This window comes from Muscardinus avellanarius, assembly GCF_963383645.1.
Source record: "Muscardinus avellanarius genome assembly, chromosome: 10".
Classification (NCBI taxonomy): Eukaryota; Metazoa; Chordata; class Mammalia; order Rodentia; family Gliridae; genus Muscardinus; species Muscardinus avellanarius.
In genome coordinates this window covers 103255773-103283330 of record NC_137796.1, presented here as the reverse complement: position 1 = coordinate 103283330, position 27558 = coordinate 103255773, and the positions used below count along the sequence as shown (strand labels likewise).

General features: G+C 47.5%; 1 protein-coding gene across 2 annotated transcripts in view; it reads left to right on the top strand.

The window, feature by feature from the left end:
• Positions 1-17302: 17302 nt before the first annotated feature.
• Positions 17303-27558, top strand: part of SNX29 (sorting nexin 29) — a gene marked incomplete at its 3' end in the record, with an annotated part of 442960 nt that continues 432704 nt past the window's right edge. The window contains exons 1-2 of one of the 2 annotated variants that reach the window (XM_080703361.1): positions 17303-17362; positions 20314-20366. Coding sequence is in view for 1 of the 2 variants with exons in the window: in XM_080703360.1 (XP_080559486.1) it covers positions 20308-20366 (59 nt within the window). Of the gene's footprint in view, positions 17363-20283; positions 20367-27558 lie in introns of both variants that reach the window. The other variant, XM_080703360.1, reaches the window with a different exon arrangement.

Genomic DNA, 27558 nt, shown 5'->3' with positions numbered 1-27558 from the left:
TCTTTAGCTACACTTCTGGGCCTAGTTTTTTTATTCTTTATTTTGAAACAGGTTCTCACTGAGTTGTATAGGACCTCACTAAGTAGCTGAGACTGGCCATGAACCGCGAGCCTCCTGTCTCAGCCTCCCAAGTACTGGGGTTACAAGTGTGCCGCCATGTCTGGCTTGAAGCACGGTTATTGACTCTATTCGTAGAGATATAGCCTCCCTGTCTGTCTTTTTTGCTTCCTCTTTTTCTCCTTTCCTTTTGCCTACCTATCTATCTGTCTATCATCTGTCTGTCTATCTAAAACTACTTATTTTGTGGTACCAGAGATTGAACCCAGGGGAGTTCTACTTCTCTGCTACAACCCAAGCTTTATTTTATTATTTTATATTTTTTATGGTACTGAGGATTGAACTCAGGGGCATTCTACCTCTGAGCTACACCCCATCCCCATTTTTTAATTCTTCATTTTGAAACAGATTTCCCTGAGTTGCCGAGGGCCTCACTGTATAGCTGAGGCTGGCCACAGACCTGCAGTCCTCCTGTCGCAGCCTCTCAAGTACTAGGATTTCAAGCATGTACCATCACGCCCGGCTCTTATTTTTTATTTTGAAATATAATTTCATTAAGTTGCTGAGGGCCTTGATAAATTGCTGAGGCTGGCTTCAAACCTGTGGTCCAGCTGAGCGTTGCTGAGGCTGGCCTCTCCAGCTGAGCGTGGTGGTGCACGCATATATCCTAGCATTTGGGAGGTTGAGATAGGAGGATTGCTGTTTGCAGACAGCCTCAACTACTTAGTGAGGCCCTTTGCAACTCAGTGAGACCCTATTTCAAAATAAAGGTAGAATGCCTCTGGGTTCTATCCCCGGTACTGCAAAACACACACACACACACACAAAACAAACAAACAAACAAAAACAACAACAACAACAAAAATAAACCTGTTATATTCCTGTCTCAGTCTCCTGGGTACTGGGATTATAGGCATATGTCACTATTCCTGGCTATTCTTACTACTTTATTGATTTGTTTATTTACTTATTTATTTGCAACACTGGGGATTGAATCCAGGGGCATTCTACCTTTGTGCCATACCCTCAATCCTATTTTTTTTTTTTTTTTTTTTTTTTGCGGGTCTGGAGATGGAACCCAGGGGCATTTGACCTCCGAGCTACATCCCCTGCCCTGTTTTTTATTCTGTATTTTGAAACAGGGTCTCACTAAGTTGCAAAGGGCCTCACTAAGTAGCTGAGGCTGGCTGTGAACTGTGATCCTCTGGTCTCAGCCTCCCAAATGCTGGGATTACAAGCATGTGTCACCACGCCTGGCTCCCAATCCAGTTTTTATTCTTTTTTCTTTTTTTGGTGGTACTGGGGTTCCTGGAAACCCTTCTACCTCCGGGATCTACTCCCAGACCTATTATATATATATATATTTTTTTATTTGGAAACAGGGTGTCGTAAGCTGGCTGGCTTCGAACCTGCGCAATCCTCCTGTCTCCGCCTCCCAAACTCGGGGGATTATAAGGGTGTGCCACCACACCCAGCCTATTTTTATTCTTTAGTTTGAAGCAGGGTCTTGATAAGTCTCAGAGTGTCTCACTAAGCAGCTAAGGCTGGCCATGAACCTTCCATCCTCCTGTCTCAGCCTCCTAAATACAGGGATTACAAGTGTACACCACTATGCTTTCCTACTATTTTACATTTTTTAAGTTTTTAAAAGTTTTTGGCACCCAGGATTGAACCCAGGGGCATTATACCTCTGAGCTACATCCCTGATCTATTTTATGTTTAATTTGGAAACAGGATCTTGATAACTTGCTGAGGCAGGCTTTAAACCTACAATCCTCCTGTCTTAGCCTCCCAAATACTGGACTTACGGGTGAGCACCACCTTGCCTGGCCCTCCTTTTCTTTCTAAATAATAACACAATGAACATTTTAGTACGAGGTAGTTTTCTTTCCTTTGGATTATGTCTTTTGGGTGATTTCCTAGTGGAAATTGTTTTTCTTTTCTTTTCCTCCCCTAAAGCAATTGTATTAGTTTAAATTGGTGCCAAAGGGCGAGGGCTCCAGAGGCAGCAGGGATTGGTCAGAAATTCGGGGCTCAACATTCAGCAAACATTTATTGGAAGGCGGTTTGGTGTGTCTGCTCACTTAACAAAAGGCTATACTATGTCGGTGTCTGTTGACCAAGTTGAATAAAGTTACCAAAAAAGGTTTTGCTGGAGTAACGCTGTGTGTATGAGCCAGGATTGTTCTGAATTGAATGTGGCGGAGGTGATTTGACTAATTTCAGCAACGTGGGACTATGCAGTCTTGTAATGGGAAAATGTTGGGATGAAGTGTCCAGGCTCAGCTGGCTCCAGGTGCTCGGGGAATTGTCAAGACTATTTTTTATTTGACTCTCAACTCTACTTTCCTCCCTGTTGGCTCCACCCACCAGCAGCCTTTCCTCTGCAGAGGGAAGAGAGCGCCCAGCAGCTCTTGGGCCACATCCTGTACCCTAGCAACGCCCGAACAGAGCGGGCCTCCTTCCCACAAGCTCCAGGAAAAGTCCTAGGGCTGGAACCCAGGGGACTGGCTGCCCTTGTGGTCATCCTGGGACCATCGCTTGAACCTGGTTGTGCGGGTCTGCATCATAAGCCCTGTCAAGGGCCCCGGGTGGAGTGTGTTCTGCCAAACTGTCTGGGTGGAGGGAGAAGTAAAGGGGCGGCAGTTGGCCTATCAGAGGGGGTGCTCAAGAAGTCCTCACGGGGAGGGTGATCTGCGCACTTGTTTACCTAGGTCTTGCTTCTGAGCCGCTGGAAGGGGTGAGCACTACCTTCTCCTGACGTGGGAGAGGCCGAGGGGAGCAGGTTTGCAGAGAGGGGGGCCGTTTGAGGTCACACGAGGTGAGGTCTCTTCCTGGCCCTGGCGTCTCCTTGCTGACCAGGAGCTCCTCGGGAGTCTGGCAGTACAGTTTCTCCTGTGCCACGGGGCAGTGCCCTGCTGGGCCCGGGCACTTTGCTTCCTTGGAAGGAAAACTTACCCACCTCCATCTCCTTTTCCTTTGCCTGCATCTATGTATCTCAGAACATGCTCTTTCTTCTCCAAATTAACAACAACAACAGAAGCAAAAAGTCAAAATGACATTAAAAACAATTGTGAAAACATGGGATATGTCTATAAATATACCTTTCTACCACATTAAATATTTAGATTGCTAGCATTCCACTTGTCTTTGTTCAAAGCTCCTGTATGTATTCTACGTAATGTTATTGACTTTACACTTGAGTTAGTGTTTCATTTATGATACAGCATGCATTCATGTTTCCTGTCAACACAATTATTCAAGACGGCAGCCTACCATTTGGTGAAATTAATGTGATGCGGTTCTTTAGCCTTTCTGCACTGGAGCAAAAGAAAGCCAGTCCCATTTGTGATGTTCTAGGACAGAACTGGCAAATGTTTTCTGTAAAGGGCCGGATAGTTAATATTTTCTGCCTTGTGGGCCATCTGGCCTCCGCCCCAAGTACTCATCTCTGTTGTTGTAGGATGAGAGAAATCACAGACAATTCAGAACTGAAAGGCCGTGGCTGAGCCGGGCGTGGTGGCACACGCCTGTAATCCCAGAACTTGGGAGCAGGTTCTCAGCCAGCCTCAGCACCTTAGTGAGGTCCTCTGCAACTTAGTGAGACCCTGTTTCAAAATGGAAAATAAAATAGGACTGGGGTGTAGCCCAGAGGCAGATGGGGGTGTAGTTCAGAGGCAAAATGCCCTGGGTTTAATCCCCAGTAATACACACACACACACACACACACACACACACACACACACGAAAAAAGAAACAAAAGACATGGCTGTATTCCAATGAAACTTTATTTAGGAAGACAGGCGGTAGCTGGCTTCGGCCTCAGGGCTATGGGCTGAGGTCCTGACACATCTTCCAGGACACGGCAGGGGAAATCTTTGTACTTATGAAGCTGTGTTCAGCCAGTCATTGTGGCATGATAGGAAGAGTTTTAGATACAGACATCTCAGATTGATTCTGTTAAAGAACTTGGGGAAATTACTGAACTTCTGCAACTCTATTTTGTGTGTGTGTGTGTGTGTGTGTGTGTGTGTGTGTGTGTGTGAGAGATACTGGGGATTGAACCCAAGGGCATTCTACCTCTGAGTTCCACCCCCAGTACTTTTTATTTTTTTGTTTTGAAACAGGTCTTGCTAGGTTTTTGAGAGTCCTGCTGCATGGCTGAGGCTGGCCTCAAACCTGTGAAGCTCTTGTCTCAGCCTCCCAAGTACTGGAATGACAGGCGTGCACCACTATGCCTGCGTTCTGTGACTCTTAATGCCATGATTGGAAAATGGAAGTCAAAGCAGTGATGGGTGTGTAGTGCTTTACTTGGTACCTGGAAATCGAAGGACTAGCAAAGTGGCAATTTCTTCTTTTTCTCATTTCCCTCAGTCCTTCTTTATTGTTCAAGGTATAAAAGGGTCATTTTGATTTTTTAGCTTGTGGTGTGTGCTGCCCATTCGATTTCAGAACTTACTGTGCCTGTACATTGCTACCAGTGGGTGCCCCTGAGTTACAGTGGCTCTGCCACACCGTGCAATTTCACTCTTAAGGGTTTCTTGGTTAATTTAGTAGTTATATAATGGTGTCATGTGGTGGGTGTTAGTATGTATTTTGCCTTTCTCCAACCATGAGGGAAGATACTTTTTCTTCAAAATACTTGCCCTTTGCCATGTGAGTGTTTTCCTACAGCAGGGATTGGCAAGCTGGGCCGGCCACCTGTTTTGTAAATAAAGTTTTATTGGCACACAGCCATCCCCAGTCATTTACTATTGTCTGCACCCCTGCTTTCATGCTAAAGTACCAGGACTGAGTCACTGTGACAGACCTGATGGCTTGCAGTGTCCAAAGTAAAGTAATGAAGATGTTTGCTCATCCTTCTTGTTTTTACTTCATTTATTCACTTATTATTATTATTATTGTTATTATTATTATCATCATCATCATTATCATGATCATCATCATTGGTACTAGGGATTGAGCCTAGGGGCATTCTCCCTCCAAGCTATACTCCTAGCCCTCTTTTATTTTTAATTTTGAAACAGGGTCCTGCTAAGTTGCTGAGGGTCTCACTAAGTTGCTGAGGCTGGCCTTGAACCTGTGACTCTCCTGTCGCAACCTCCCAAGTACTGGGATTACAGGGTGTACCACCATGCCTGACTCCATCTTTCTCCTAGACAAAATTGATGGTCCCCACTCTGCTCATTTACAGATCTGCTGTTGACTTGTCTTTGATCTTAGACCTCCCGAGCCCACGTGGAAGGCCTGAGCCCATCTGTCCCGAGGTGGAGGCTGCCTCTTTCCACCATGTGGTGGTGGACTGCCTGTCCTCGCCCTCACCCAGCTGGGCCACTTCCCCCATGATTCTGGGAGCCCGCGCCCTGACTTTGAGGAAGAACCACTTCATTCTTTTTTTTTTTTTTTTTGGTGGTACTAGGGTTCCTGGAAACCCTTCTACCTCTGGGCTACACTCCCAGACCTATTGTTTATATATTTTTATTTGGAAACAGGGTCTCTTAAGCCAGCGCGGCTGGCTTCGAGCTGGCTTCGAACCTGCGCGATCCTCCTGTCTCTGCCTCCCAAGCGCAGGGATTGCAAGCGTGCGCCACCACACCCGGCGACGACTTCACATTTTATCCGCGTGTGTGCTAATGGTTCAGCAGCAGAACCACTGCCCCATCTGCTTGTGCCATGCGTGTGGCCCTGCTGTGTCCTGGTGCGGTCTGCCCTCTCCTTTACAGTAGCCACTTGGCGCACCACAGTTGTGATCCTGCTGGAGTCCACTGGGCGACTGCCGAGTTTCTCTGTGAACGGGGGTCTGTAAGATCCTTTCCAGCTCAGAAGGGCCTTAATCCGGGGCAGCAAAGCTTCCCAGCGCAGGCACCTCGGAGCCAGCCACCATGGGGGTGGTTTCCTTTGGCGCACTTTGCAGAAGGAGCCGCCGCCTCTTTTGTGCTGAAGTGGACCGCCCCAGGGGTTAGCCTGGCCTTGTGAGCTTTGTGATAAAACGGCTTTTGCCACCTCTGGGCTGCTCTTCAGGCAGATGACCCGCGTCATCTCCAAGCCTCAGGTCCTTGGTCTTGGCCAGCCCTCTCCTCACAGGTAGATGCAGGGGAGATGCCCAGCTCAGCTTTGGCCCCAGGCAGGTTGTATTTGGTTCATGCGGTGCTGGCTGAAACACAGGTCAAAGACAGTATATTTAGATGCCAACAAACTGACATGAAGGTCTGGACTTGCAGCCTCTTGAGAAAGCCGGAGGCGGCGCCGGCTGGCACTGCCATGAGGTGCTGCCATCCCAAAGGGCACCTGCCGGGCTGCAGAGTGTCTGCCCCACCCTCCTTCCTGCCCACCCCGCCCACCGTCACTCCATTCTCCTGATCCTGTGGGCACCAGAGGGCCCCTGCTTGGTCTCGACACCGCGGCCCTCTGTGCTCCCCTCCACCCTGACACTGTGGCCCTCCCTCCAGTTACTTATTTGGGGGTATTTTGGGGTGGGTGGGAGGGAATTCCTTAACAGCACCACCAGCAGTGAGCTTGCCATTGGGCCTGCAAGTGTGATTGCGTGTGTTCCACCAGCGAGCAGGGGAACCGTGTGGCTGGCATCCGCACTGCTCTGTATGTGGGCTTGGTGAGCGGGCAGGGAGGTGGGGTCATGATTATGATGTGGGCCTGGTCTACAGCCTGCCTGGGAGCTCTAATGCGTAGCTAGCTAACTGTAGGGCAGCCACGAAGCCTGGAAATAGACTTCTGTATTATTTTCATTGTGTGTGTGTGTGTGTGTGTGTGTGTGTGTGTGTGTGTGTTGCTGTAGATTGAACCCAGGGGCATTCTACCTCTGAGCTAAACCTCCAACTCTATTTTCCTCTTTTATTTATTTATTTGTGTGGTGCTGGGGATTGAATCCAGGGGCATTCTACCTCCAAGCTATACCCCTAGCCCAATTTTTTTTTTTTTCAGGTCTGGGAATGGAATCCAGGGGCATTCTACCTCTGGCCCCTGCCCTATTTTTTATTTTTTATTTTGAAACCAGGTCTCACTGAGTTGCAGAGGGCCTCACTAAGTAGCTGAGGCTGCCCGTGAACCACGATCCTTGATCCTCCGATCTTAGCCTCCCGTATGCTGGGATTACAAGCATGCGCCACCATGCCTGGTCCAATTTATTATTCCTTATTTGGAAACAGGGTCTCACTAAGTTGCAGGGACCTCCTTTTTTATTTTTGCAAGAGAGTCTAAGTTGCTGAGAGCCTTGCTAAGTGTTCCCGTTAACATTCTTGCAGTTATAATCTAAAAGATTGACCATGTAACTTCAAAGACTTCTTTTTTTTTTTTTTTTTTTTTTTGCAGTACTGGGAATGGAACCCAGGGTTATTCTACCTTAGAGCTACACCCTCAGCCCTATTTTTTATTCTTTATTTTGAAACAGGGTCTCATTGAGTTGCAAAGAGTCTCACTAAGTAGCTGAGGCTGTCAGCAAACCACAATCTTCTGGTCTCCACCTCCAAATGCTGGGATTACAAGCATGTGCCACCATGCCTGGCTTCAAAGACTTATTTTCTTATGATTTTGGGTTCATTCTGTGTGAGGCCGGGTACCATGGATCTCAGGGCATGGTAGCGGGAGGCAGAGAGAGGGAGGGCACAGGGGCTATGCTCACATCATGGAGGCCGGGAGCAAGAGCGAGCAGGGGAGGAGGAGCCATGGATAGAGTATCTGATCCCCAAGGCTGCACCCTCAAGGACCCACCTCCAGCCATACCCTCCCCTCCTCGCTCCCACCACTGTGGTGTAAAAGCAGCCGAAGACAGTGTGTTAATAAGCAGGCTTTGGGCTGAATTTAACAGACAGCTGCCCTACCAGAAGTAATGAAGGAGGAGAGGGGCATAACTACAATCCATTACAGTCATAATTACCCTCATGACTCAGCTGTATCAGCTCCAGATATTAATAAGTGAGCTGTTTAGGGGACTTTATATTTTGTGGTGCTGGGGATTGAACACAGGGGCATTCTATCTCCGATCTACACCCCCCAGTGTGATTTTTTATTCTTTATTTTTAAAATAGGGTCTCACGAAATTGTGGAGGGCCTCCCTAAGTAGCTGAGGCTGGTTACCAACCCAGATCCTCTTGTCTCAGCCTCCCAAGTACTGGGATGACAAGCGTGCGCCACCACGCCCGGCTAGGGGACATTTTATATCTAACTACAGCAATAAGTTTCCGAGACTGGCTTTGAGCCTGCAGTCCTCCCATTGCAGTTTCCTGATACTGGAGTTACAGGCATGTGCCACCATGCATGGCCTGTTTTTTCATTTTTAAGCGCCTCTCCTCCTTCATTACTTCTGGTGGGGCAGTATTCTGTTAAATTCAGCCCAAAGTCTGCTTCTTAAACATCGTCTTTGGTTGCTTTTATACCACAGTGGTGGGAGCGAGGAGCTGCAAGAGCAACCCTGTGTCCCGCCAGCCTGAAATACGGACTGTCCGGCTCTTTATAGAAACAGTTTGCTGACCCACTCTAGGGTACACTAAAGATACAGGTCTCTTCAGTGAGAACCAGATACATAAATCATCGGCCAGAGCCGCCACAGATGTGCAGGCAGGGTGAGGGGAAAAGCTGTGCTAATTGCAGTTTCGAGGGACGCGTTGAATGACTCGCATGGTAGCATCGTGTGTCTCCTGTAGTATCTGGAAGTCACTTACTGGCCATTGATCTGTGCTCCCAGATGTTCTGACCACTGTGTAGACAAGTCTGCAGGGCCCAGGAGAGCAGAGCCTACAGGCCAGAGCTGGGCGCAGCGGTCAGATTAGGTGTGTCCATCCAGGGGTTTGGAAAAACATGACCGTAGCTGGAAAGGCAGGTGGGAGCCAGGCATGTTTTTTATATTAAATTGGGGGGGTTATGATATCCTGAGATGCTGTGAAGATCACATGGGGAGAAGGAGTCATTTGACAATCTGGGGAAAATGAGGGCCCATGCTCTTGAGCAGGTGAGAGGAGGTGGCCTCTGCACAAGCGGGGGTTTAGGGCATTTAGCCTGTAGAAGCCTCAGTTTCCTCACACGTGAATTGGGGTGATCAGTTTCTCACCTGCGCACTGTTGACATTTTGGGCCAGATGGTGCTTGGTTGTGGGGACCGTCCTGGGCACTGCAGGAGTTTAGTAACATCCGAGCCCCCTGGTTCACAGTTCTCCCCAACTGCAATAACCAAACATGTCCCTCGAAAATTTACCTGATGAGCCCTGGCAGGGGTGTGAAATTACCTTGGCTGAAAAATCTCGCCGACACCCACTCCAGGGTAGAGTCCCTTGAACAGCTCCTCCAACTCCTCGAGCACTTGAGGACACCTGTTGTTTCCTGTTAGTTGTGTGACTGATCAGATGTTACGGACCCCCTGCCTCAGACAGACTCCCCTCTGAAGAACCAGGAATGTGCAGGAGAAACGAGCTGTTTGGTGGTGCGATTCAGTGTAGCGTTTAGTATTTCTTGGAGTTAGCTAAACGTGTTGTGTTGGCACACACCTGCGATCACAGCACTTGGGAGGCTGAAACCAGAGGATCACAGGTTTGAGGACAGCCTCAGTAAGTAGCGAGATCGTGTTTCAAAATAAAAAGGTAAAATGGAGCTGGGGGTGTAGCTTGGAGGGAGAATGCCCTTGGAGTCAATCCCCAATGATAATAATGAAATGTATTCCCTGGAGTTCTCTCCCTCTGCCCTCTCCTGTAGTTGTTTCTTTGACTTAGAAAATTATCTTGGCTAGCAGCTGCCTGTTGCAGTCTTTCTCATAAAAAGTTTTCTTTACAGAAGTAGAATGCATGTAAAGTTAACCATGCTTTATTTATTCATTTACTTATTTTTTGCAGTACTAAGGATTGAACCCAGGGGCATTCATTCTACCTCTGAGCTTCACCCCAGCCCGATTTTTTATTCTTTATTTTGAAAGAGGCTCTCACTAAGTTGCAGAGGGCCTCATTAAGTAGCTGAGGCTGGCCAAGAAACTGATCCTCCTGTCTCAGTCTCCCAAGTAGTGGGATTACAAGTGTGCACCACCACCACACCCGGCTCATGGCTTTTTTTTTTTTTTTTAGTACTGGGGATGGAACCCAGGGGCATTCTACCTCCAAGCTATACCCCCTGCCCTTTTTTTTTCTTTATTTTGAAACGGTCTCACTGAGTTGCAAAGAACCTCACTAAATACTTGAGGCTGTCCACTAGCTGCCATCCTCCTGTCTCAGCCTCTCAAATACTAGGATTACAAGTATGCACCACCATGCCCAGCTTTTTTTTTTTTTTTTTTTGTCTTTTGATACTGGGGATAGAACTCAGAACAGAACTCAGGGGCATTCTACCTCCAGTCCTTTTTTTTTTTTTTTTTTTTTGGTGGTACTGGGGGGGTGGAACCCAGGGGCTTTCTACCTCTGGACTATATTCCCCAGACCCCAGACCTACTTTATATTTTATTTGGAAACAGGGTCTCACTAAGTTGCCGAGAGCCTCACTAAGTAGCTGAGGCTGGCTTCAAACTTGTGTGATCTTCCTGTCTCAGCCTCCCAAGCGCTGGGATTACAAGCTTGCACCACCAAGCCTGGCTAGTCCTTTTTATTTTCTATTTTGAGATAGGGTCTTACCAAATTGCTGGAGGCCTTGCTGAATTGCTGAGGCTGGCCTTGAAGCTGCGATCTTCCTGTCTCAGCCTCCCAAGTACTGGAATTATAGGCACGCATCACCAAATCTGGCTTTGGAGTCAGAAGTTTTGATGCCCTTTGGGGTATAGGTTGCCAACAGCAATAACAGCAATGATATCTGACTTGGATAAAGTACTTGGTGTATCTAGGCTGTGTTCTGGGTGTGCCATGTTAATTCAGTCATTCGGTGGTCCTGATGAGGGGCTGGAAGTAGAGAGGGCAAGCAGTGTGCGCATGCCAGGCCGGCTGGTGGAGGATTGGCACCCTGGCCACACCAACACCATTCTTCACATTTGTTCTTTCTCCCCAGGAGGTCCCTAGACCGTGAGTGCAGATCCTAGGGTAAAGGCCAAGGATTTGTGGTAAACACCAATGTAGGGCCTTAAGGAATCTAAACATTAAGTTAAACATTAGCTCCTAAGGATTCTAAATATTAAAGACAAAGAGAGAACAGGGCGGCACCCGGACCAGGTGACAGAGTTCCTCGCGCGTGAGTGATTTCTGGGTTAGAGTTTCAGGATGACTACCTTTCTCAGATAGGTTTGTGGAGCCCTGAAGGTATTCCCCGGGTGCGTTTTGGTTTTCACGGTGATCTAGCAGGAAATGAGGAAATAGCCTCTTCTGACTCCCTGCTTGATGGTGATGGCAGGGGCTGCTCCTGGAGAAGGGAGGAGACGGGAGCCGGCTGCCGGGCTTGAGCATCCCTGAGAGATGGCTCCTGGATGCAGAGGTCTGGAGCTGGAGGATTGGTACCAGGGCCAGGGTGAGCCGGACTTAGCAGATGGCCCAGTCAGGAGCCAGCAGACTTGCAGTTCAGTACTCCTTCTTGACCGCGTCCCATGGTCTAGCCTTGGGTAAAAGTTCTCCTTGAGCCCCAGTTTTCTGTGGAATGGAGGCCCAGTGGCTTCTCTGCTAGGAACGCAGCCAGTCACTTAGTGATGTGCTCAGAGTTGGGGGTCCATAGGTGGGCATTGGCCCTGCTCTTCTTGTGTGGCTTCAGTGCCCAAAGTGGCTGATTCCTCTGGCTGTGGTTGGGGATTGGACCCGGGGCGGGTGCTGCATTTTCTGTCTTGTCACTGCAAGAACGTAGCAAAGAGAACATTAACTTCTCTGCCTGCCTGTCTCTGTAGAGTCCCAGGTTTGCAAACTGCAGCACTGGGAAGGCAAGATCTCATGCAGAAGCCGGCACCCCGAGGAGGGAAGTGATCGTCCCTGTCACATGGCCGCAAGCGGCTGGCCAGGAGGCAAACTCCTGACTTCCCCTCAGTGCCCCTCCCACTGTGCCTCAAGCCCAGGGCCTCTCTGGGCACCCCCTACCATTGATAAGTGTATCCTGCGTTCTGAGAAATCCCCTTCTCTTCAGCCTTCAGGGCACAAATGGCCACAAGTATGCCTCTTGAGGTCAGGGTTGTCTCACTTGAATGCTTTTTAAAAATTTTTAAATTATTTTTGGTCCTGGGGATTGAAGCCAGGGATATCTATCTACCTCCAAGCTACACTAGCCCTTTTAGTTTTTTCTTTCTTTCTTTCTTTCTTTCTTTCTTTCTTTCTTTTTTTTTTTTTTTTTTTTTTGCGGGTCTGGGGATGGAACCCAGAGGGATTTGACCTCCGAGCTACAGGCCCTGCCCAATTTTTAATTCTCTATTTTGAAACAGGGTCTGAGTTGCGAAGGTCCTCACAAAGTAGCTGAGGCTATCCGTGAACCACGATCCTCCGGTCTCAGCCTCCCAAGTGCTGGGATTATAAGCATGTGCCACCACGTCCAGCTTAATTTTTTTTTTTTAATATTTAAAGAAGTTTATTAGGAAGATAGAAATACAGAGAATAGAAATACAGCCCCATGCCAAAATGGCATGGGGGGTGACTCGAAATGAATGCAGCCTTAATTTTTTTTAAACAGGGTCTCACTCGGTTGCTGCGGGTCTTGCTGAATTGCCGAGGCTGACCTGGACCCGCGATCCTCCTGTCTCAGCCTCCCGAGTACTGGGATCACAGGTGTGCAACCACGCCTAGCTCAGTGCTTATCTGTAGAGAGAGATCGTGGCCAGGGCAGGTGAGCGCTTGGGCTGAGACCTGCACAACCTCAGGATGCTGTTTTTATAGAGTCTCAGCTCCCCCCTCCGTCAGGAAAAGAGCCTTTGCAAGGTAAGGCAGAGGAGGCTTTGGACATTATAGGACAAGCCGTAGTGCAAAGCACCATAGGGAATACCTAGGATCGTTGTGTGTCACGTGAAGGGCGGGCGCTAGATCTTTCTGATCAAGGAGGACAGGAGCCAGCATTTCAGCATCACCTAGAAGCCTGTGCCAAAGGCAGAGTCTCAGGCCCTACCCTCTGCTTTCGGAAGCACAACCTGCCTTTAACAAGCTCTCCAGGAGATTCACGTTAAAGCTTGAAAAGCACTGCATAACTTGGGCGTGGTCGCACACACCTGTAATCCCAGTACTTGGGAGGCTGAGACAGGAGGATCGCAGGTCCAGGTCAGCCTCAGCAACTTAGTGAGGCCCTCTGCAACTCAGTGAGACTCTGTTTCAAAATGAAAACTAAAATAGGGCTGAGGGTTCAGCTCCAAGGTAGAATGCTCCTGGGTTCAATCCCCAGTACCACAAAAAACGAAACAAACAAACAAAAACAAATAACCCAACAAAAAGAACAGCACTGTATTAAGAGGTCATCAGTGGTGAGGTGATGGAGGTTATTCTCCTTGTACAATTTTCCTTTTTATTCTATTTTTTCATATCAATTACTTTTATGATAAGAAAAATAGTAAGGGCACTTCCCGGGGCAAAACTCTTATCAAGTTTCCAGTTGGCATTGTCCAGGGGCAAGTGGAGTTGCTGGGTCTAGTGCTTGAAAAAAGAAAGAAAACAAACCTAACTTCTGTATTCTGTTAGGGAGGGAAGAACAAGACTTATCGATAGAGACAGGTGTCAAGGGAGGTGTTGAAGGGCCTCGGGCAGGTGGGTCTGTCTCCATCCGGAATGATGTTCCATGATGGCCTTGTTTGGTGGAAAGATATGTGCAGGCTTTCCTTCATACGCCTCATCCCAAAAGAGCAAATATGGTGACGTTTAAGGCATCAGTTATTTTTTTTTTTTTTTAAGATTTAAAGAAGTTTATTAGAAAGATAGAAATACAGAAAATCGAAATACAGCCCCATGCCAAAATGGCATGGGGGGGTGACTCTGAGATGCATACAGCCGGCATCAGTTATTTTACTGTGTGTCCTAGAGTTTCTGTTTACTGTTTTTGTTTTTTGTGATACTAGGAATTGAACCCAGGGAAATTCTACCGCTGAGCTATACCCCCAGCCCTATTTATTTTTTATTTTTAACAGTCTTTCTAGGTTGCTGAGGGCCTTGCTAAGTTACTGAGGCTGGCCTCGAACCTGCAATCCACCTGTCTCAGCCTCCCAGGCTCACCGGCTTTCTCTCCAGGCCTGGAGTAGGGCGGGAGCCTCGGTGTGGCGGTCTCAACACAGCTGTAAAGGGGCATAGTTTGTGTAAGGATCACAGTTCTGTCAGCATTCAAGTTAGAGTAGAACCCAGGGACCGGTGCATCCTGGTCTACCAGATGCCCGTGACTGAGCCCTGCCTTCCTGCCTGATTCCTTCTCTTGCTTTTTGCTCAAGTCACAGCCGACTTCCTTCCAGCCCTGGAAGACCGGAAGCCGAGCTTGTCCTGCTGGAGCCTCTCCCCGGCTGTTTGCTCAGCCTGGAACGCTGCCTTTCCACATTTCCCATGGCTGCTCCTTCTCTTTATAAAGGGCTCAACTTGGGCTGGGATGTAGCTCAGTGGTAGAGCACTTGCCTAGCAAGTGCAAGGCCCTGGGTTCACTCCCTAACAACGCACACGCACACACACACACACACACACACACACACACACACATGCACGCATGCATGCCACCTGTGCAGGGCCCGCGTGGCTGCACTGGCCAACGTGGCCCTCTTCCTTCCTCATTTCATCACTGTTGATTTTCTTCCTCGTGTGGCTCTCTAGGAGCACTTCACTTATCAGTGTTCTTACACACTATTTGTTTCTTCTTAACAGAAGTTTAGCTCCATGAAAAGATGGCTTTTTAGACCACTTACCTCCCATGTCCCCAGCACCTAGAACATTGCTGGGCACACAGTAAAGTCCTGAGTGTCTCAGTGCGCCTAGTTACTTAAAACCTTTGAACTTCATATCCGTGATATGGGATCATGGTGTATAGGGTGGTTATAAAAATTAAAGGAATTGATGCATGCAGAGGGCTCAGCGTGGTGCCGGGCCTGCAGAAAGTGGCCATCACATGGGGGCAGTTGCCCACGTCTGGCCCTGGCCTGGTCTGCAGGGTAACCGGCTAGCTCTGAGGCGGTGCCATGTGCTTCCCCCAGTGCTGCACCATTAGGGTGTCCAAGGCAGAGCAGCTTGGGTGGCAAGTCCACAGCCATGGTGTGCAGCTTGAGTCGAGCATCCTCTGAGATGATGTCCTTTGAAAGGACTGTGTGTCATCACCCACAGCCCTTCCTCTGTTGATTACAGTCAGGGGCCTTGAGCATCAGCTCTAATCTGACAGTGGCCTGCCTAGTGCCTTGAAGTATCCCTGCCCAGACCTTCTTACAGCAGAGTCTATGTATACCATGTGCATCATCTGGGAATACTTTTGGCTACAAGTAACAGTCCAATATATAGCGGTTTAAAACATGTTTTGAGAGATTGTGTCTACTATTGATATATGTAGCAGGGATATCCAGGCTGATAGCAAGATACCACTCTGGATCCACCGGCATGTTTATGACCAAGACATGAGGATGGGGAGGGGATAATTCCATTCACATCTTTTTTTTGTATCAAAAAACATAACTTGCCAGGCATGGTGGTGCACGCTTGTAATCCCAGCACATGGGAGGCTGAGACAGGAGGATTACAGGTTTGCTCCCAGTCTGAGCTACACAAGGAGACCCTCCTCAAGTTAGTGAGACAGACTCTGTTTCAAAATAAAGACAAAAAAAGAGGGCTTTGGGTGTAGCTCAGAGGTAGAAGGCCCCTGGTTCAATCCCTAGCACCACAAAACAAAACAAACAAAAAAACAACAAAAAAGCATAACTTTCCCAGAAACCCCCCCAGTATGCTTCTGCTTATTTCTCATTAGCCAAACTTCTTAAGATAAGCTTTATTTACTTATTATTTATTTTTTGTAGAATTGGGGATGGAACTCAGGGTCATTCTACCTCTGAGTTACACCCCGAGTCCTATTTTTATTCTTTATTTTTTATTCTTTTTTTTGTGGTACTGGGGGTGGAACCCAGGGGCTTTTCTACCTCTGGGCTATACTCCCAGACCTGTTTTATATTTTATTTTGAAACAGGGTCTCACTAAGTTGCTGAGAGCCTCACTAAGTAGCTGAGGCTGGCTTTGAACCTGCGTGATTCTCCTATCTCAGCCTCCCAAGCGCGGGGATTACAAGTGTGCGCCACCACGCCCGGCTTTTATTCTTTATTTTGAGGCAGGGTCTCACTGAGTTGCAAAAGGGCCTCACTAAGTAGTGGAGGCTGTCTAGAACCTGCAATCCTCTTATCTCAGCCTCCCAAATGCTGGGATTACAAGCGTGTGCTGTCACGCCTATTTATTTATTTATTTATTTATTTATTGTCCTGGGGATTGAACCTAAGGCCATTCTACCTCGGAGCTGTACCCCACCCCGATTTTTTATTGTTTAATTTGAAACAGGGGCTTACCAAGTTGTGGAGGGCCTCACTAAGTGGCTGAGACTGTCTATGAACCCAGATCCTCCTGTCTCAGCCTCGCAAATACTGGGATTACAAGCGTGTGTCACCATGCCTGGCTTTAAGATCAGCTTTAGGATAGGTGGTTTTCCATCTTTTATTACTGAAGGTGGCACAGGCAAAGTGTGCAGGAGGTGATGGGAAGGCTAGCCAATCTGCAGGGCTTACCATCCTATGAAACTTAACATCTTCTGTTAGACCGCTGGCTGCCAAGTGGGGGCAGTTTTGCTTCCCAGAGGAGATTTAGCAACATCTGGAGACATGTTTGTTGTCCTAGTTGGGAGTATGAGTGTGCTAATGTTATCTCATAGGTGGGGACCAGGGATGCTGCTAAGTAGCCTATGATGTCCATGGTGCCTGGGCCAGAAACCTGTAGTTAGACCTTTCTGGACACATTCCTCAAATTTGGGAGGAATTAGGTGAGCTATTTTCCTGTGATCAATAACAGGCAAATAGTCTAATTTCATTGTAATTCTGTAGATTACTGGTACCCAGTCTTGCTGCGGATTTTGTTTAAGATCAGCAAAAGAGCTAGGCATGGTGGCACACACCTGTAATCCCAGTACTTGGGAAGCTGAGACAGGAGACTCACAGGTCTGTGGCCAGCCTCAGCAACTTCAGAGGCCCTGTTTGAAAATAAAAATACATAGGGCTAGGGGTGTAGCTCTGGGGTGGAATGGCCCTGGATTCAAACCATAGTACCATAAACAAACAGCCAAGCTCAGCTAAGGACTGATTGGAGTTAGGGACAGCCATAAATGGTAAGCGTGTCGGTAGAAGGCTGATGTCAGGACTAATTGAGCCTCATTGCATTGTAGGACCACAGAATAATGACAAAAGGCAATTTCTGCTGGAGCGACTGTTGGACGCAGTGAAACAGGTAAGAAGGGCTATGCACCCGACTTTAGGTTGAGTGGGGGTGTCAAAGAATTAATGCGGCAGTCATTCTTTTCCCTTTTGTATGCACAGACTTAACTTTGGTGAAGTGAAGAGTTTTCTCCAGGACATGATAGAGCAGGGTAGATGGGCAGAGAAGGGCTGGAGGTCTTGGGCCCTGGGTTTCAGAGCTGTCAGGGGCACCCCATCCTTCAGTGCTGTCCCTTGGTGGACGACACAGGCTTGGGGCTCAGGCGAAGCTGGGGTCAAATGCCAGGCCTCTCTTAGCAGCGGCCCTCCTCTGCCCTCCGAGCATCCTCCTCCTCCCCTAGACCGGGTCACTCAGCCCTCCAGGGCTGCTGGCTGAACCACACTTGTTACGGTAGGCGAAGGGCCTGGCCGGTGCCTGGTCCAGGCCTGCATCCCAGGCCATTGGTTTCTTCTTTCTTTGTTCTACTAATGGAAAATATAGCAAGGAGATGGGGAGTCAAGTTGAATTACTTTAACTGTAGCAGTTACATAGAAAAAATGGGAAGCTGGGCGTGATGGCGCACACTTGTCATCCCCGCGCTTGGGAGGTGGAGACAGGAGGATCGCGCAGGTTCGAAGCCAGCCGTGCTGGTGTAAGAGACCATGTTTCAAAAATATAAAATAGGTCTGGGAGTGTAGCCCGGAGGAAGAAGGGCTTCCAGGAACCCCAGTACCACCAAAAAAAAAAAAAAAAAAAAAAAAGAAAAAATGGGGCTCTGCTGTTACTACTAGGAGAATTCAAGCGGTATATATATAAAATCCTTTTTAATTATTTTTTTTGCAGTACTTGGGTTGGAAACTAGGGGGGCACTCTACCTCTGAGCTACACCCCTAGCCCTATTTTAATTTTTTATTTGGAAATGGTCTCACTGAGTTGCAGAGGGCCTCACTACATAGCTGAGGCTGGCTATGAACTATGATCCCTCCTGTCTCAGCCTCCCAAATGCTGGCAATTATAAGCATGTGCCACCATGCCTGGCTTTTTAAAAAATTTTGATATAGGGTCTACTTAGTTGCCCAGGTTGGGCTCAAACTTGTGATCCTCCTGCCTTAGTCTCTTGAGTAGCTGGGATTAGAGGTGTGTGACAGATTATTTGCATTTTTTTTTTAAAGATCACAAGTTTAAGAATTTTACAAGGCTGGTTTCTATAGTAGAGACTCTATACCTCTAAAAGAGAGTAGTGAAGCTGGGTGTGGTGGCGCACACTTGAGGTTGAGGCAGGAGGATCATAGGAGGTTCCAGCCAGCCTCAGTTACTTAGGGGAGGACTCCACAACCTAGTGAGACCGCTTCAAAATAAAGAATAAAAAATTGGGCTGGGAGTATAGCTTGGAGGTAGAATGCCTCTGGGTTCAATCCCCAGTACCGTAAAAAAATAAATAAATAAATAAAAAATAAAAGAGTAGAGAGTAGTGGATAGTAGTGATAATCACATAACATTGTGAATTGAGTCGTATGCCCAAGAATGGTTAAAACGGTACGTTGAAGCCAGGCGTGGTGGCGCACGCTTGTAATCCCTGCACTTGGGAGGCTAAGACAGGAGGATCACACAGGTTCGAAGCCAGCCTCAGCTACTTAGTGAGCCTCTCAGCAACTTAGCGAGACCCTGTTTCCAAATAAAATATAAAATGAGTCTGGGAGTGTGGCCTGGAGGTAGAAGGCCCCTGGGTTCCACCCTCAGTATCAACAAACAAACAAACAAACAAACAAACAGTAAGTTGTATATTATCTCTACTACAGTTAAAAAAGATGAAAGCCAGGTGTGGTGATGCAAGTTTATAATCCCAGCATTCAGGAGGCTGAGACAGGAGAATTGCGGTTCGCAGTTCACGACTAGCCTCAGCTACTTAGTGAGGCCCTTTGCAACTCAGGCCCTGTTTCAAAATAAAGAATAAAGCCGGGTGTGGTGGCGCACGCTTGTAATCCCCGCGCTTGGGAGGCAGAGACAGGAGGATCGTGCAGGTTCGAAGCCAGCCGCGCGTGCTGGCTTAGGAGACCCTGTTTCCAAATAAAAATGTAAAAATAGGTCTGGGAGTGTATCCCGGAGGTAGAAGGGCTTCCAGGAACCCCAGTACCACCAAAAAAAAAAAAAAAAAAAAAAAAAAAAAAGAATAAAAAAAAATATTGGATAGGCCGGGCGTGGTGGCGCACGCTTGTAATCCCCGCTCTTGGGAGGCGGAGACAGGAGGATTGCACAGGTTCGAAGCCAGCCGTGCTGGCATAAGAGACCATGTTTCAAAAATATAAAATAGGTCTGGGAGTGGTAGAAGGGCTTCCAGGAACCCCAGTACCACCAAAAAAAAAAAAAAAAAAAAAAAAAAAATTAAAAAAATAGAGCTGGGGGTATAGCTTGGAGGTAGAATGCCCCTGGGTTCCATCCCCGGTACAGCAAAAAAAAAAAAAAAAAAAAAAAAAAAAAAAAAAAAAATAGTTTGGTTTGTTTTACCCACTCTGGATAAATCATCATTCAGCTTACCTCAGTGATTCACCTGAGGGTCCATTTCTGCTGTTGTAATGTTACAGGCAGTCACAGGACTTTGGATCTGTCAGAAAGAAACGATGCTCGCAGATGTGTGGAAGTTTTAATGATTGCCTGTCAAGAGCTCTGCGGTGTAGACAGTCAGCTGCTGACCAGCAGGAGCCACTCCCTGACTAACTTGCAGAGGGCTGCGTGCTTTGTTTGTGTTAGTGTGGGTTCCCACCATCCAGGTGGGAGACAGGGCGCCCACCGTGCGGCTCCCGGCCGGGCCCTTCCCCTTCTTGGCCGGCGTACCGACAGAGTGCGCGGGGTGCTGACTCAGCACCGCAGCTATGGCCCTGCGTCCTCTGCTGACCCTCAAGGTCTGCATGGGCCGCTCTGATCTTGTGAGTGTCCCCTTCCAGTGCCGTTGTCAGCAGTTTTTGTTTGTTTTTTCTCCCATGCAGTGCCAGATTCGCTTCGGAGGCAGAAAGGAGATCGCCTCAGATTCTGACAGCAGGTAAATACGGCCCTTCTAAAACCACTTACCATCAAGCCCGAGAAGGCGCTTGCGTGAGAGGTGGGCAACTTCCTATCCTATTCCACCTGGGCAGCGGGAAGTGAAGCCACTGATGTGGCCAACTGTGGAGCGCCGTATAGTGATGGCTTCTCTAAGGTATCTGTGGTAGCAGGTGTGGTGGCGCATGCCTGTCTTCCCAGCACTTGGGAGGCTGAGACGGGGGAGCACAGGTTCAAGGCCAGCCTCAGCTACTTAGTGAGGCTCTCAGCAACTTAGTGAGACACTGTTTCCAAATAAAACAAAAAATAAAAAAGGGGCTGGGAGTGTAGCTCAGAGGTAGAATGCCACTACTGGGTTTGATCTCCAGTACCATACATAGACACACACTAACCCCCAACACTTCTGGCTTCCCATGTTTCTCCTTCTAGGAATCTGTTCCTTTCCCTCCTTCCCTCCCTCCTGCCTTCCCTTTCTCCCTTCTGTCCTTCTTCTTCTTTTTTTGTACCAGAGATTAAACCTAGGGCCTTGCACATACCAAACAAGTGCTCTACCACTGAGCTATACCTTAACTTTATTTATTTATTTATTTATTTATTTATTTATTTATTTATTTATTTTTTGTGTACTGAGGATGGAACCCAGGGGTGTTCTACCTCTGAGCTACACCCCAGCCCAATTTTATTCTTTTATTTTGAAATAGAGTTTCACTGTGTTGCAGAGGACCTCACTAAGTTGCTGAGGCTGGCGGCAAACCTGCGATCCTCCTGTCTCAGCCTCCTAAGTACTGGGATTACAAGCGTGTGCCACCACTCCTGGCTGGCCCTTTTATTTTAATGTTAAGTCAGGGTCTTGCTAAACTGCCCAGGCTGGCAATTCTCCTGCCTCAGCCTTCTCAGTTGCTGGGATTGCAGGCATTTGTTACCATGTTCACTTCTAGGAATCTATTCTAAGGTAACTGCTTGAAATACCTTTCTGTATAAAGTTATTTTCAGGATAATTTATAATTTTGAGAACTCAGGCCGGACCTGGTAGCACGTACCTGTAATCCTAGTACTTGGGAGGCGGAGACAGGAGGATCATGGGTTCAAGGCCAGCACGCAGTAACTCAGCAAGCTGTTTCAAAGTAAAAAATAAAATAGTGCTGGGGGTGTAGTTCAGTGGTAATATGCCCCTGGGTTCAAATCCCAGTACACCTTTCCCCTCCTCCTCACAAAGAAAACTTGAAACCTAAATACTTAGTAACTAAGAAATGGCTAATCAAGTATAGTGTATAGCTGGAATGCTATATAGCTATTACAGTGATGTTTTTATAGAATATGTTTTAAGCAGAATAATGTATATGTACCAATTAAAAATGATATCTGTAGTAATCATGCATGTGCCATAGCTATAAAAAAGTGTAGAATATGAAATTATATGGCTGTAGAATGCTCCTGGATAAGTTAAACAGCAACTCTGGCAAAAAAAAATCCAAAATATCAAGATGTGAACAGATAGTATTGGTGTCTTTTATGTTTTCTGATATTTTTATATTTTTATTGCAATCATGTGTTTCTTTTATTATTTGAAAAAGTCCTAGCCAGATGTGGTGGTGCACACTTGTAATCCCAGTACTTGGGAGGCTGAGACAGGAGGATCGCAGGTTTACGGCCAACCTCAGCAACTTAGTGAGGCCCTGTTTCAAAATAAAGGAATAATAAAATTGGGCTGCGGGTGTAGCTCGGGGGTAGAATGCCCCTGGGTTCCATCCCCAGTACCACTAAAAACTAACAAGCAAAAAATGTCCTAAAACTTGCTCTTGGCATTCATGAGCCAGGCAAAGTTGGCATCATACGCCGATCGGCCGGGCTGCGCACTCGCGTGTTGGCAGAGGTGGGAGACTGGGTGTCCAGTCCTGGTTGGAAATGTATTGTGGTGTCGGTCAGAGTTGATTCTTGCTCTGCAGCCCATGAAGAGGCTGGAGGAGCATTCCTGCTCGGCATTTATCTCAGCCTGGAAACTGTGCCTATCCCCACGCTTACCCCGGACGCCAGCAGAGCTGGTCACGCCCTGGTCCAGCTTTTATTTTTTTCCTTCCTCCCCTTTCTTCCTTCCTTTTCCCTTTTTTTTTTCTTTTCCTTTTTTTCTTTTCCTTTTCTTCCTTTCCCTTCCCTTCCCTTCCCTTCCCTTCCCTTCCCTTCCCTTCTCTTCTCCTTCCTCTCTTCCTCCCTTCCTGTATTGAACTCAGGGACATTCTACCTCTGAGCTATACCCTCAGCCCTTTTTATTGTTTAATTTGAAAAGGGTCTAAGTTGCTGAGAGGATTCCAGCCTTTCACTCTCTTGTTCTGTGAAATGTGAGCAGCCAGGATCACGGCAGGTAGAGACACATTTCATAGATTGCAGGGTTGACTGACAATGACACTCCCTCCCTCTCCCTTCTCCGTAACACTTACCACTTAACAAACTACACATTCTGCTGCTTTTGTTCTGTCTTGTGTTTGTGGTATTTGGGATTGAAGCCAGGGACGTTCTACCTCCAGGCTATGCCCCTAGTCCTTTTTTTGTTTTTTGTTTTGAAACAGGGTCTCACTAGGTGGTTGAGAGTCTTGCTACATTGCCGCGGCTGGCTTTGAACCTGCGATCCTCCTGTCTCAGCCTCCTGAGCACTGGGATTATAGGTGTGCGCCACCACGCCTGACTACATTATGCTTTTATAAATTTCTTCTCTTACCTGTCTCTTGTCACTGTAACGTTAGCAAACAGGGCTGTTTGGCTGTCGAATTAACTGATATGTCCAGTGCCTGCGAGCATCTTAGACTGTGCGCAGTAAAGATTTGTTATCCCGAGGAGTGTGTGTTACATGGTCCTGTACATGGATGTTTTAATATCTGTGCCACCACAAGGCTGTGAGCTTCAAGGGCAGAAGGGCCGCTTCTTTTTTTTTTTTTTCCTACTCTGCAGCATTTTGCACAGACCTCGTGTCTACCACCTGTTAGAGTTTCAGCATATGTTTGTGGCATTCAATTATTAAACAGAATTATAGACCCGGTTCTTCATGAGGGCCTGCTATGGAGTCTGACCCTGGTCAGCACCGGGTTTCTCATTGTGGGATCCGAGGTCCACCTGCATCAGAATCACCTGGGAGGCCCGTAAATTAACGATGCACATTTCGTATCTCATTCGACATCTACTGAACCCGCGTGTGCTTGCGCATGCGCGCACGTGTGCGCATGCGTAACTTGCTTGGGAATTTATATTTCCAGCCGGCTCCCCAGGTGGTTCTGGTGGACACCAAAGCTTTCGGTTCGGTCATTGTTCCAGGTGCTGGGATACAGGGCTAATTAGGAAGGGAAGGAACCACACTCCCCTGGCCAGGTGGCTTGTCTGTGTGCTTGTACACGTGTTTGGTGTGTCCATTTGTATGTATCCATGACGTTTTTTTTGGTTCTTAAGGTTGAATCTAGAGGTATTCTACCTCTGAGCTACACACCCAGCCCTATTTTACTTTTTATTTTAAAACAAGGTCTTGTTAAGTTACTGAAAGTCCTTGCTAAGTTGCCAAGGCTGGCCTCAAACCTGTGATCCTCCTGTTTCAGCCTCCCAAGTACTGGGATCATGGGGGAGTGCCACCACGCCCGGCTTCCTGACATCTTTACTCTGTCACGTTCTTCATAATTGGCTATCCACATCCTGAGAGGCAGTTGTACTCTGAATGTTAGATGAATATATTCCTGTATAATATAATTTACTGCTATAACTTTTATATGTAAAATGTTATGTTTTAGCTGGGTGTGGTGGCACATGCTTGTAATCCCAGCATTTGGGAGGCTGAGACAGGAGGATCACGGTTTGTGGTCAGCCGCAGTTAATTAGTGAGGCCCTTTGCAACTCAGTGAGACCCTGTTTCAAAATAAAGAATAAAAATTAGGGCTGAGGGTGTAGCTTGGAGGTAGATGCTCCTGGGTTCCATCCCCATTACCGCAAAAAAAAAAAAAAAAAAAAAAAAGTTAACTCCATCTACCGGGTGTGGTGGTGCACACTTGTAATCCCAGCATTCGAGAGGCTGAGACTGGAGGATCGCGGTTCGCAGACAGCCTCAGCTACTTAGTGAGGTCTGTTGCAACTCAAATATTCAGATTACATGGTGTGTCACCATGCCAGACAGCTCTAGCCCTTTTTACTATTTCTATCTGCAGTTGTTTGAATCCACAAATGTGGAACCTGCAGATACAGAGAGCCAACTTAATACTCTGAAGCCAAAGGGGCCCACTCCTAACTCGAACACCTCCAGGATGTCTAACCTGCGTCGTTTTGCCTCTGAGTCTCTGTTTTCTCATCAGTAAACAAAGGATAATGTTCAGGGCATGTTGGCACATGTCCGCAATCCCAGTACTTTGAGACAGGAGGACTGTAGGTTCGAAGACGGCCTCAGTAATGTAGCAAGACTCTCAGTAACCTAGTGAGGGCCCCTTCCTTCCTTCCTTCCTTCCTTCCTTCCTTCCTTCCTTCCTTCCTTCCTTCCTTCCTTCCGCAGTACTGGGGATGGAACCCAGGAGCATTGTACCTCCGAACTACACCCCCAGCCCTATCTTTTAGTCTATTTTTGAAACAGGGTCTCCCTGGATTGTGAAGGGCCTTGGTAAGTAGCTGAGGCTGTCTGTGAACTGCAATCCTCCAGTCTCTGCCTCCTGAATGCTGGGATTACAGGTGGGTGCTACCACGCCCAGCTATAACTACAGTTATTAATATTAAGCAGTATACTGCTTTCAGCCATAAACCACAGTGATAGAAGAAGGGATTAACTTTTTTTTTTTCAGTACTGGAAATGGAACTCAGGGGCATTATTCCTCTGAGCTATACCCCCAGTCTTAGTTTTTAGTCTTTTTACTGTTGAAACAGGGTCTCACTGCGTTGCAAAGAGCCTCGCTAAGTATCTGGAAACCTCAGATGTTTGCCCTGCTCTCTGTTCTGGCTCCCCTGGGCCTTATTACTTTGTCAGGGAACCTTCCATTTTCCTGATGCCACTCCTCTCCCCCACTGTCCTGGCCATCTGGACCTATTGTTCTTGTTCTGTACCGTGGGTTAGCAAATGTTTTCTGTAAAAGGCTGGATTTGGTCCTTGGCCCATACTTTGCTGATATTTACTGTTATATCCCATAAGTCTTTTTCACATCTGTGTGATGAGCTGGTTACCCCTGTCTGCTCAGTTGGGTGACAAGCTGGAATGAAGTCTGTTTTGCCCATCCTTGTATCCACAGCGCCCGAGATGCAACTGCTCAGCAAACACTTATTGAATTACCATTTGTTTAGCTAAAGTTAAGTTTCAAATATTTATTTGGTGTCAGGCTCTGTTCTGGGGCTTCCCAGCACATTTTATTTTATTATTATTTTGGTGGGCACTAGGTATTGAATTCAGGGGGATTTTACCTGACTTATACTTCTAGACTTATTTTTTGAAACAGAGCTTTACTAAGTTGCTTAGGCTGGCCATGAACTACGATCCTCCTGTCTTAGCCTCCCAAGTCCTGGGATTAAAGGCATGTGCCACCATGCCTGCCTATCCCAAACATTTTAGACACATGTCTCCTCTTCTGGTAGCTTTGCAGTCACTGGGAAGACAGTCCAGTAAGACAGTGACTAGAGATGGGATGCTGGGGGCCATGTCTAGCGAGCACCGACATTCCTGGGAGGCTGGCTTGAGAGTGTCTGGATTGGAATCAAGTCCCTTTTTGCTCCAGTTGTGCCGCCCGCACCTCCCCTGAGCCTGAGGCTTAGGCACACCTGGCCTGTTGGGAGGATTGAGATGCCGCGTGTAAAAGTGCCAGACACGTTGGTTTCCTTGGTCCCGTTTGGAAAATAAGGCATCTTGTCTATGTCTCTTCCCATAGCAGTCTTCAGGGATCTGAGAACCAGCATCTTTTATTTATTTTTAACCGGCATCTTTTAGGACATAATAGATAACCAACAGAGATGTGTCTTGAAGGCCAAGTTTGATCTTTGAATGCCATTTTAAATTGACCATCATAAGAGTAGCTCTAGGGGATTGGGAAGTTGGCATTAGTTGCAGGTAGGGTCCAGCTGATTGGAATGGCCATGAATAGGGATCTTTGAAAAGGTCATTGCTAGCTGGGCATGGTGGCGCATGCTTGTAATCCCAGCATTTGGGAGGCTGAGACAGGAGGATCTCGGTTCGTGGACAACTTCAGCTACTTAGTAAGTAAGGCCATCTTGCATTCATCCCACCTTAGCAACTCAGTGAGACCCTCTTTTAACATAAAGAATAAAAAATAGGGCTGGGGGTGTAGCTCAGATATAGAATGCCCCTGGGTTCCATCCCCAGTACTGCAAAAACAACCAAACCAACCCCCCCCAAAAAAAAACCCCAAACAAAAACCAAACAAACAAAAAACAAAAACAAAAAACAACAAAACCCCACTAATTGCTATGGTCTGAGCTCATCCAACATCCTGCCAAATTCATGTGTTAGAACCTTAATTCTTCAATACAGTAGTGCTGGGAAGTCGGGCCCAGTGGACGATAGGGTGGAGCCCTCATGAATGGGTTGACACCTTTCCCTTGGGAGTGAGTTGGCTGCGGGGCTCAGCCTCCCTTGCTTCTGGGGGGCTCAGCCTCCCTTGCTCCTGGGGGGCTCAGCCTCCCTTGCTCCTGGGGGGCTCAGCCTCCCTTGCTCCTTTGTCTGCCCCTGCTGGCCCTTCTGCTTTCCTCCTTGAGTTGAGAAGAAAGCACTGTGCCGGCTCTTGAACTTCCTCACCCTAGAACCATGAGCCAGGATGAACCTCGTTCCTAGTCTCAAGCATTTTGTTATAGCAACTAAAAATGGACCATGACAGTGGCACACTGGGAAATCGGCCACGTCTCTTTGATAACAAGTAAGAGAAATGTATTCCACCTTAGGATACTGTAAGCTCAGAGAACCAAGGCTGGCCAGGTTTGGAACAGGAAGGCACCAGGCAGCTTTGGAAGACCCCTGAATCAGAGGCAGAAGCCCCAGAAATGGCTTCTTAGCAGGGGTGGCCCTGCCGCTGGAGTAAGCACCAGCTGTTTTTTGACTCTTGTTCTGTTCAAGCTTGACATCCAGGGAGGAAACACTTGATTGGACAGTCTCAGGTCACTTGGCCTCCTCTGGACCATCGGCAGAAGGATTTGGCTGAAGGAGCTTTCTGGGACCTTGTCATAAAAAGATGTGTACC